Genomic DNA, 11,709 nt, shown 5'->3' on the forward strand with positions numbered 1-11,709 from the left:
CAATTTCATCAGACCTAATATTATCTGATCAAAGACCTCCCTTAGTTTGCATAAGTCATGAACTAGATAGAGTATGTGGTGAACCAGAATTTTCTTTGACAGAATTTTCTTTATGACATGCATGGATTACCAGTTTTTAATGAAATAAAGGAAAAGACTCAACCCCAAACCTTAGTGCCTTCAACACCAGCATCCGCTGAATCCATACACAGTTCAAGGCACTGGACATGGGCTCTGCCGTGTTTCAGATTTTTGTCCCTTTTCTTCACAGCTGTCTCCCAGGGATTTAGAACCCAGCAAGTGCTCCGTAAATAAAATTACCGGTTGCATACATTCACACAACAGAATCCCTGCTCTCAGGGAGTTTACCATTTGCTCATAATTCAATGTCTTACTGTTGAGGTGTTGGGAACATCTGAGGCCATCACTGTGAACAGCATCGTCACTGCTATGGAACCAAAGTTCCCGTGTCCGATGCTGTGAATGGCCCAAACTCAAAATGTCAGGGTCTGGAGTAAGAAAAGGTTTACTGATCGAGAAGGCACCCACTGAGATGAGAGACATAATGGTGCCTCCGACCCACCTTGCTCGCTGGACTAGGTTTAGGGTTTTTAAGGGGCTGGGGGAACAGGCTGGCAGGACAAGTTTTAGTTGGAGGACCTTGGAACTTGGCCATTTATGGTAAAGGGGTGTTAGCACCGGATCTTCCTGGACAAGGGACCCTTGGAATCTGAAAGGGTTCCGGTGTTCAAGTTCCAGTCATGTCCCGGTCCTTTGGTTCTGTGGGGGCTGAGGGGTGGGGGTGGACTTTGGTTCCGGCTGGGGACAGCTGGAGGTCAAAGTTCCCTCCTCTACCCACGCTTCCACCGCGTGACTTAACGGTTTTGCTCTGTTGTCTCTGGAACGATCAAACAGGATAGGGCCATTCTGAGCTGGTTCTGCGGTGACAACTCTGCTACATATTTGTGTGACTGACGGAGAAGGGATTTTGCAGGCGGCACAAGGCACGTGTTTCTTATACCAACATCACCCCAGTGAGGAGAATCAACAGAATATAAGCCCGGGCCGGACCCACAGCCCCGCAGAGTCCTTCCTGGTACTCACAGACCCAAGTGAAAAAGTCCAAGGTCTTTCCATTTTTGTCACAGATTGCAACCTAACTCCTCTCAAGAGCCAGGACATCAAATCCTTGACATTTTTTTTTTTTATTTGGCTCAGATGAAAAACTGTATCTCATGGGTCAGCCAGACTTTCTCGCCACCTCCATCCTCCCCCTCCCCCAGTCCCCCCCATAAGCCAGTGTCATCAAGCCCTGGTGTGAAATTCCCCTCTCCCTTGAGCTGGCCTTATTTCTTCTCTCCTCAGGGGACAGTACGAGTCCTGGGGGCACTGTACATCACAGTGCACGCGTGGATACACACCGCTGTCTCAGCTATCGTGGCAAGCATTCATTTTGGTTTCTAGGCATTATACATTCACCACAGATAAGCATTTAGGAATTTTCCGATGCACTCCTTCCCGTAAAAGCTAAGCTAATCCACTTTATTAATATGCATACAATATTTCCATTCAATCACTGAAACCTTCCACTCCGTGTACAAGAGCCACCAGATTTTATGTTAATAAATTGGCACACAAGGAGCGCCACAACTATTTTTAAATGTCTGATGGAAGAAGAATCTGAGAGGCACAGCTGGGGTCTCAGCAAACGCGTGAACTAGAAAGATAAGTTGTTTCCTGTGCCCTCAAGACTTTTTGGCATTATTTTCCCCGCTAAATTGCAGATTTCTGTCCTTCAGAGAGGTCTTGAAGAGATCTGATTTCCTTCTGTTCTATTGTGTTGGTGTGAACGCCTTTGCAATTGAAAAGGAGGCCGCTGAGGGTGGTAGGAACAGAGTCAGCAGAAGTTGCACAAAGTGAGGTGGTGCGGCTTTGTGACTGGGTAGAGCGCCTGTGCTAATGAGGCCAAGGTCGTGGGTTCAGCCCCTGAAAAGGCAGTTACTTCAGACAATTCCCTGCTGGAGGACTGCACCCCTAAACTACCGCAGATTTGCTAGAAATCCAAAGATGAGAGGGCTGGGAGTGTGGGTGGGAAAGGGGATGGCGATGTGCAGAGACTGATCATGCAAGGCCCTGGAGAGGGGACAGACCTCCGGTCCCAGAACTGGCCGCTGTCCAGGGGCCAGGGGCCAGGGGCCAGGGGCAGGGTGGTCGCTTTGAGGCACGACCACAGAAAGTCTCAGGGCCACCAGGCTGCCCGGAGGAGGCCTCAACAGCTGCATCTGGTCAAGTACAATCGGGGTGCCCTGTTCTAGGTCTGCCTAGCTCCCTGGTGAGGATCAGGACATACGCACACACTCAGAGAGACATGCAGGCAAACCTAGAGAGGGGCTGGGCTGGCTGTCTTGTGAGAGGAGCAGAAATGGCACTAAGGACTCAGTAACAGGGGGCATTCTCTTAAATCAAATTGGCCTTGCACAGGCCAGATGAAAGCATGCTTTGAAATATGAATAAATATGAATGCCTCATCCACTCTACACCTGAGGTCCACAAAAAAGCTGTGTGTGTGTGTGTGTGTGTGTGTCGGGGGGGGTGACAAGTCATTAATGACTCCAGGAATATAAAGGATATTTATAATGACCAATTGTCTCCTTGGGAAGCAGAAATAAAGTGGCTTAAAATTGTGATTATTTTGTATTTCTTTACATCGACAAGAAAAAATAAAGGGGATATTAACCTAAAGGCAAAAGAGGTAAGCCTAAAGCACAAACATAAATAGGAACTTCCTTTGTAATTCTCTACCTCAAGTTCTAAAAACCGGCAACTGTGCTGTCCCAGGTTCTCCCCGATTCTGAGTCCTCCTGAAGACCAGTTGCTGCCAGAGTGTCGCACCGAGCCCCGAATCTTTCCAAAGAAATTTAGGACATTCCTCAGCATTTTTTAAAGAACCCTCTCTCAGACAGTGTGCAATCGGCTTATCCCACAGAAACACCGTGCAGGGCCTCCTAGAATAGCTGCATCATAAATCCTGTTCCCAAACCTGGCTGACTTAACTTTGCACAGAGCAAGGTTCTGGAGGACGGATATGTTTAAGAAAATGGAAACAGGTTCTACGCTGATGCTGCCCTACCAGAGGCATGGAAACCAACTTTGTAGGTAGGTCTGAAGCCTGAGATGACAAACCCATCTTAGTTCTAGCATAAGATTAAAAAATATTACAAACCCACAAAAGAACACCAAATCCCAGTGTTCTTTTTATGGCTTATTATGTAATAATTGATACAGGTATATATGTAGCTCTTGTGCAAATTCCAAAGCACTGTAATAAAAACATCTCTGAACCCATAACAGGAGACGATACAGGCACAAGTCAGCTCAATCAATTTATTTGTTAAAATTTTTTAAATAATGCCTTCGTTTGTTGAATTACCTTTTGGGGGGAGGGGGAGCAAAAGAGGTGGCAAAAATTGCATTCATTCAGCCTGGCCGGCATGGCTCAGTGGTTGAGCTTCAACCTATGAACGAAGAGGTCAAGGTTCTACTAGTATTCCTGGTCAGGGCACATGCTCAATCCCCAGTAAGAGGCGTGCAGGAAGCAGCCAATCAATGATTCTCATCATTGACGTTTCTATCTCTCTCCCCCTCTTCCTTCCTCTCTAAAATCAATAAAAAAAATATTTTTTTAAAAATTGCATTCATTCAAGGAGAAACCAGAGATGAATTAAGTCCTGGTGTCCAGGTGTGAATGACACAGTTGATTCAGGCCAAAAGGGGCAGAGAGAGAAAGCTCAGACTCAAACAGGAAGACAGGGCTCCCTCCGTGAAGAGCACACAGCCTGGCCCTTAGAAGACATTCAATACCTATATGGCAACAAAAAGAAAGTGGAATTCAAGGAAACAACTTAACCTGCCTAACATTCAGTTTCCTCCTACATCCTCGAGAGGATCAAAATAAGAACGTGCGTGGAAATGCTTTATGAGCTGTAAAGAGCAATGTGATTTAAAGAAATGCCATTTTATATAGATCTTCAGGTGTGTTTCTTTCTTTATTGAGAGGATTTTCTGCAATTGCTTTTGGGAGGGAAAGGTGCTAGAAGGTGGTTTTAACTCACCGGGGCTTGCATTTCACTTCAGGACATCCTGCTGCTGTTCTGTCTCTTTCATCTCAAATTGTTTCCAAACCGGCAGCTTGGGCACTGAGCCTCTATAAGCTAAAACAGAAATGATGTTCCCTGCATATGAAAACTACGCATGTTACAGCACTTGGCACCTTTGAAGTCTAGAGGAGAGAGCAGAGAGGAGCCCTGGTATCCTTGCTGTGTGGGAAAGTCTGTTTTCCTCCATTCCCCTTTTCAAATATGTGTTTAATGTCATAGTGAAAGTGTATTAAAGTGTCTAAGCACTTTGGAGCTAGAAAAGGCTCTTTAAAAAAAAAAAAAAGAAAAGCTTTACCCCTGGCCAGTGTGGCTTAGTGGGTTGAGAGTCCTGTGCACTGAAAGACTGCTGGTTCAATTCCTTGTCAGGGCATCTGCCCGGTTTGTGGGTTCAATCCCCAATTGATTTCTCTTTTTCTCTCTCTGTCTCCCCCTCCCTCCCTCTCTCTTCTACTCTCTCTAAAAAATCAATTAAAAAAAATCCTTAAATGGAACTCCCATTTGACCCAGTGATCCCACTTCTAGGAATATATCCCAAGAAACTAGAAACAACCAATCAGAAAGGATATATGCATCCCTATGTTCCTAACAGCGCAATTTATAATAGCTAAGATTTGGAAAGAGCCTAACTGCCCATCAGCAGATGAGTGGATTAAAAAACTGTGGTACAGCTACACGATGGAATACTATGCTGCTATAAAAAAGAAGGAATTCTTACCATTTGCAACAGCATGGATGGAACTGGAGAGCATTATGCTAAGTGAAATAAGCCAGTCAGAGAAAGATAAATATCACATGAGCTCACTCACTTGTGGAATATAATGAACAACACAAACTGATGAACAAAAACAGACACAGAGACACAGAAGCATCTATCAGACCATCAAACCTCAGAGGGGAGGTAGGGGAGGGTGGGGGTAAGGGGGAGTGAGCATCCAAAGGACTTGTATGCATGCAAATCAGCCTAACCAATGGACACAGACACAGGGGGGATGAGAGCATGAGCAGAGGGAGGGAGGGAAAGGGAGGCAATGGGGGGATAAGGACACATATGTAATACCTTAATCAATAAAGAAAAATAATAAAAATAATAAAAGCTTTATCTGTGTAGGTTTACGATATCATTTCCATTAGGTTTTGAAAAATACTGCACTATTCTTGGGGGCCTGAGCTTGAGAGCTGCTTCTTTTAGCTCTGGGTCATGGGCCATCTGAATGATGATTCCATTGGCCAGCCATTTCCAGTATTTCCTTCTCAGTATCCCCCACTCCAACCCCAACACCATTAAAAACAAACAAAACAACACACACACACACACACACACACACACACCTCCCTGAAATCACAATGTTTGATCACACTACTTAACATTTAGCCAGCAGAGCTCATCAAAGAAGTACAAGCCAGACACCAGGCCAGTTTTGACCACTTACTATGTGTTAGGGCTGTGCTGAGCACCCGATTTCCACTATCTCAGGGCTAGTGTGGTGGGTGGGTATTAATGTGCACATTTTACAGACAAAGGAATCTGGGAATTCAGAGAGGTTAAGTGATTCACCTAAAGGCAAACCACCCGGAAGGGATGAAGCCAGAATTCAAACCAAAGTCCCTCCTTTGCAGTCTCGAAATAAAAGAGAAACCTGAAATAGCGAAACGCTGAAAGTGACAACACAATATCTCATCTGACACGCAGATGGCTGAATTTTGTATTCTTTCATTGTAACTTCTTAGAGGAAATCTGTTGTCTGTATTTTTGAATCTTACTACCCATTGGAAAAACAAAACAAAACAAAAACCATGTGAAAAGAAGGGGGAATCCTCTCTGAGAGCCAGTGTCCAATTTTTCACTCAGAAAACAAGGTAATCGGAGACCATGCGAAGCCATTTCTCCCCTTGGAGACTCCAATTCTCAGAAAATGTTCTGGGAATAAGTACAATCACAGCAGCCCTGCAGACAACACGGCTTCTGTGGGCAGAGCAGCTAAGATCGCTCTGACAGTTTGGTAAAACAGGGGGGAAGGGGGATGGACATTGCTACTGAACACATTGGGGGACCATACGTCTTTATACCTGCTGAAATAAGGCATCTCCATCTGAATGTTTTGCTTATGCAAACATTTTAAGTCTTAAAAGCACCACTGAGTGAGCCAGACATAATACAAATTCCTTGAAACTGGGTTCCAACAGCTCTATTCCAAGGAAGTGCAGCAGGCCTTCCTACTTTCCCCCCATAATCTGAACAAACTAATAAAAAGGCAACATTCTTGCCCTTAAATGACCCACGAGCCAAGAGAATAAAAGATCAACAGGGGGGACGTCTGCCCACCCGAGGACCTGCATAGGAAGTGAATATTCAGATGGAACACTCACTAGATTACAGCGAATTTTCCCACTATTCCCTTTCGGAGACAATGTCAGTGTTAAAATGTGTCACATACCAAGTTTGAAATATAATGTAAAAAAAAAAAAAAAAAAACACACCCAAAAAACTGCCACAAAAAGTTGGCCAATGCCAAAAACCTATGTTTGAATGTGAGTGGGTGTGTTCATAAAATGTATCTAAGAGGTCTGGTAAGGACAGCTCCCAATTAGAAGACATTTATATTTTTAGAAGCTGCCTTCCAGCAGCTGAGGCAAGATACACATCTTCCCAAGTGTCACCTACCCAAACTGAGACAATGTGACACAAATGGGAACCTCTCAGGAATGATCCTTGGTCTGAACTGTCCTGGCAGTAACAACCCCATTCCAAGGTGACCTAAGAAACGTCCTGTGGTTTTTGTGTTTGCTTTGTTTTTTCCAACTTATAGAACATAATTATTCCTGAAGAAATCACTTATTTTCCTCCAAAATAAGTTAAACCCTCCTACAATGACTATGACAGGGAACATCTCTAGTGGCCCATTTATCTAAGCACTATTGTTTATATTAAACGTCCAGCACAAGAAAGGATAAGGAATAGTTTTCTAAGGTGGGGGGTCGGGGTGGGGGGGGGGGCAAGGAGTGGGTTTTGCCCTGTTTGCTTCAATATTTGAGAATTCTGTTCCTACTCCCAGGAGGCACCATGGAGACGAGACATCCAGGCGTTTCTCTAGGACAACGGGACGGACTGATTTGCCCTGGGTCATCCACAAACAGTTGACAGAGGAAATGGTGCTAAATCTATGAGAATGATCTAACTAACTCTGAACTGATCGGCCTGAACAGAACTCACAGAGTGGAGTATGAAGATATTTCTAACGTCATTCTAGTGCCGTAGTATCCTGATTTCTCGTGTGTTATTTTATTTTAACTGACTTCAAACGGGAGGAAGTGAACCTTGGGTGTTGACAGTTCACGCAAGCCAACAGAGAAAGGTGGGGGAGGTGCGGGAGAACCACCCTAATGCCTGTGACGGCTCTGCATGTGACGGCTCTGGTTCGGGGCCTAAGGCAGCAATTAGTGAACCTGACACGTGTCATTCAGAAAATGGTGAGGGGAGAGGGGGGGGGGCGGCAAACTTTGTCACACATGCAAAGCTGACCCTGACTGTGCATCAGTGTTCTAAGGCTGGGGGTGCGTGGAGAAGATACAGTTAGGACACTCACAGCTCAAGAAAAGCATCTCTCAGCCCTGCTTCTCCCTTCTCAACCCAGAGATACCTGATCCTTCATTCATTTGAGGCGAGGACGGGTAACTACCAGCTGAGTGCCTACTACGTGTCTGGCACCGCAGTCTTCTCTCACACCATGGACCACCAGGATCCCTGATGAGGGGCGGGAGACCCCTTCTGGGGTGGGTGATCCTGCTTTGCTCCTGCCACTCCTGCCACCCACCCTGCTTCAGGCTCTGAGCCACAGTAAGGCTCAGAAGATCAAGGGGACCCAGTCACAGCAGCCTTTTTTAACTTTGGGAAAACCCAATGCTCACTTCACTCAAACGTTGCAAAGTGGTGCCATGACCCTTTAGCTCTTGGCTCGCCAATTCAAAGAGCCACATCACATACAGCCCGTACGCTGCCCACCGCATGGTTCTGTATCTAGTTCCTTTCCAGGTTCCCCCAGGCGGAAGACAGCTCTGTTAGGGAGTCTGGCCAAGATTACTACAGTATTTAGCGCCTGTCCCTTCTTTTCCTGTGCCTTAATGCAGAGTAAGGTGCACGGGTCTCGGAGACTGAGTCCTTCGGTGGATGCTGGACTTGAGACCTGTACTCCAAAGGAACCTGCAGGAGCTCGGGTGCCCTCCGCCCAGCCCCAAGAATCTCCACTTCCAAGATGAAGAAACTGGGGTTCGAAGAAAGAACAGCAGGGTCCACTTCTCAGAGAGCAGGGGGAGGCCAGGTACAGACTTCACTCCAACGCCATGCTTCCAGCCTTCCTAATTTTACTGAGCACCTCACGGGGTTGGGAAATGGGCAAAACTGAAGAGACCACAGATTTCATTCCCTGAACCACGGGTGTGACTCTTTATACACAGTCACACTTCCTCTCCGGGCATTAGTTTTCCCGCTTGTAAAACGGTGCGAGAGGGTGTTGTGTTGGTGACTTCTAAAGTGCCTTTCAGGTCTGAAAACTATCATAAGGCTTGAGGCTGTAATTATGTGTTGGTGTATGTGGGTATATATGCATACATACAAACATAGACACATGTGCATAGGATATGCTACAATTAAATGCCACTTTCAACCACACCTTTCTGCCTAATCCCCCCCACAGTGACCATGTCTTCCCAGTTCTGAGCCAGGTCTAGATGCACCCCATCAGCGCAGTCCATTAGGATCCCAGGTGTGTGGTCAGTGTCCCCGTGGCTTCTCTCCAAACACCAAGTGCAGAGCGCGAGAAGGAAGAAGAGGGGCCATGTCCTTTACATGAATATCAAGTGTCATTAAGTTCCTTGGAGGAAAAAGCAAGTCTGCGGCAGGGCTGGGCTGCGGGGAACGGAACACACCTCAGGAAGCACAAGTTAAAGGTGACAGACTCTGGCTGCCTGAACCTGCCCCCCCGCCCCCGGTTCCCCTGGCAATGCCCGGGGTGGGCAGCGCACGGCCTTGCGTGGAACAAGGCTGGCTCCGCGCCAAGCCCACGTTTGCGGGCAGCACCCTGCACTCCCAGGTTTGGCATATCCCACGTGGGCAGCTCTGCAAACCTGCGGTACAGGGCGTGTGGCGGGAACTTGGCTCCTGTTTCCTACATCACGTGGCTGGCCCAGTGGGGTTAAAACGACCGGCCCGCCACGGGACCTCCCCTGGACAACCTCCCCCTCGCCGCCCCCGCCACCTGACAGGCCGGCGCTAGGACCCCGCGCGCCGCGCGCACTTCCTCCCGCCGCGGTCCGAGCCTCGGCCGGGCGCCCCCGCTCCCGCCCGCGTCCGCCCGCGCCGCCTACCTGGCGAAGCAGTGCTCGCAGTGGTTGCCCCGCTCGTTGACCGTGAGCACGCAGGCGTAGGCCGGGCAGGAGAAGAGCAGGTCCCCCACCTGGAAGGGCTGCAGGGCGCGCAGCCCCCGGCCCTTGCCCGGGCTGCAGAAGCGCTCCAGGCCGTCCCCCTCAGCCCGCATGGTGGCGGCGGGAGGGCTGCGCGGTGCCGGCCGGGCCCGAGCTTGCTCCCCGCGAGCTGTTATTGGAGAAGCGTCACCCCGAGCCGCGGGGGGGCGGGGTGGGGAGCCGCCCGGCGGACGCGGCGGCGGCGGCGGCCACCGCTCCCCGGAAGGGACGACGGCCCCGCCCGGCCCGCGCGCGCACCCCGGAGGGGGGTGAGGGGGGGTGGGGACCGGTCCCGCGGCCCCGCCCAGAGCGCGGGACCCTCGGCAGCCGCCCGCTCCCTCCCGGGCCGTTTCCGGTGTGGCGGCGACAAAGAACTGCAGCCCGGGCGGCTCCTGGAAGGAGGGCGTGGGACGTCTGCGCCTCCGCTGCGTCTCCACGGAGCGCAGGACGCCGTTCCCTGCCCCGGGGGCGGGATGGTCGCCTGCCTGCCTGCGGGGACCAGTGCCCGAGGCCTCCCCTGGACAGTCAGCTTGGCCCGTAGGAGGACCCGCCCTGGGTAATTGGAAGGGGGCAAAGATGTTTCTCAGCCTTCCGTGCTTATGTCCTAAAGAAGTCGTCGGGGAACACGGAAGAGACGTTACAGTGGGAAAGTTGGATGTGCTAAGGGTTAAAGGTGTCTAACCTTGTGAGGCTTTAATTCTTCTAGGGTCGCTCTGAGGGTAGGGTGTGAACTTAGTTTTCCCCTCTGCCTGCCCCCCCTAGGGGGGGGGGGGTTTAGCTGCATGGCCCTAAGAGAAATGCGGGGGTGCTCAGGCTCAGGGAGGAGACTGCAGACCTTGAATAAGCAGAGGAATTTAAGGCTCTTGTTGGGGGCAATGCCAGGCAGTGGCCAGAGCCTGGAGCTAGAGTTTGCAGTGGTTTTAACAGTCACCTTAGAAAAGTCAGTTAGGTCAACACCCAAAGCACCTACAACAGTGATTATTAGCATTAGTCCTGTGCACATGCGTGGTGTTGGTGTTTTACTAGGAGAAAGAAGGATGTAATCTGTGCACATAGGATTATGTAAAGGCCGAAACTGATGTGCATACAGTAAAGAGAGAAAGAAGGATGTAATCTGTGCACATAGGATTATGTAAAGGCCGAAACTGATGCAGTAAAGACTTAAAGCGTGAAGAGTTTAGCAGAAAAGACTGATACTTAACACTCAAGTTTGTTCTCAAACTATGTTACCCGTGTAAGGTCAAGACTAGTTTAGCAAAATGTGATTTGGAATATGCCATGAGATCAGTAGACTTTTTGACACTTAAATTCCTAAAATGACTAAGCCTCTAGCCTTCCCGTAAAGAAAAATACATCAGGAATACCATTTCACTCACGCATCTTAAGAACCGTTCACTGAGAGCACCCACCATGTGCCAGATAGAAAGATGGACCAAGTGTACCTCTTTGCATTCAACACATTCACAATCCAATAATAATTACCATTCGCTCTGGGGAATTATGGGCCAGGCATTGTACTAAGTGCATTAATCACAATATTTCATATAATCTGTGGTTACAGCAGTGAGTTAGGAGTTATAGCTCCCATTTCCAAAATTAGACAACTAAGAGTCAGAATAATTTCCAAGACCACACAAGTCAGTTGCAGAATTTGTTTTCACCCTCAGGTCAGTCTGAAATTGAGGCCCACACTCTTAACGGGACTCTCCCTGAGCAAACAAATTACAGCTCACTTCGTGTTGTTACAGTGGCCTGGACAACGCGGTCTGTGGGAATTCAGGCAGTGAGTGACACACTCAGCCGGAAGCGTGAGGAAGGTGCCACGATCAAGGGATGTTTGAGCTGAGCCTAAAGGATGGATGGGGCTTTGCAAGTACAGGAGATGAGAACAGTTTCCCAGGCAGAGAGAACCACGTGCAAAGACAGGGACCTCAAAGAACAGTGTGTAGTTGGGCCCCCTGAGTGGTTCTGAGCGCAGTGTACGTGCTCAAGGAGAGGACAGCTGATGAGGCAGCCACAGGGGAAGTTTTGTCCCAGACATGGGGTGGGAGCCCCTGGAAGTGTTCAAGCAGAGGGGTGCTATCATCAGTGTTCT

General features: G+C 48.7%; 1 protein-coding gene across 1 annotated transcript in view; it reads right to left on the reverse strand.

Annotated features, from left to right (window-relative positions):
* SMYD2 (SET and MYND domain containing 2) overlaps window positions 1-9,973 on the reverse strand; it is a 52,450-nt gene extending 42,477 nt beyond the window's left edge. Inside the window, exon 1 of the mRNA XM_008145973.3 lies at window positions 9,519-9,973. Coding sequence (XP_008144195.2) covers window positions 9,519-9,688 — 170 coding nt within the window. The 5' untranslated portion in view covers window positions 9,689-9,973. The remainder of the gene's footprint in view (window positions 1-9,518) is intronic.
* Window positions 9,974-11,709: the final 1,736 nt, after the last annotated feature.

This window comes from Eptesicus fuscus, chromosome 22 (assembly GCF_027574615.1).
Source record: "Eptesicus fuscus isolate TK198812 chromosome 22, DD_ASM_mEF_20220401, whole genome shotgun sequence".
Taxonomy (NCBI): domain Eukaryota; kingdom Metazoa; phylum Chordata; class Mammalia; order Chiroptera; family Vespertilionidae; genus Eptesicus; species Eptesicus fuscus.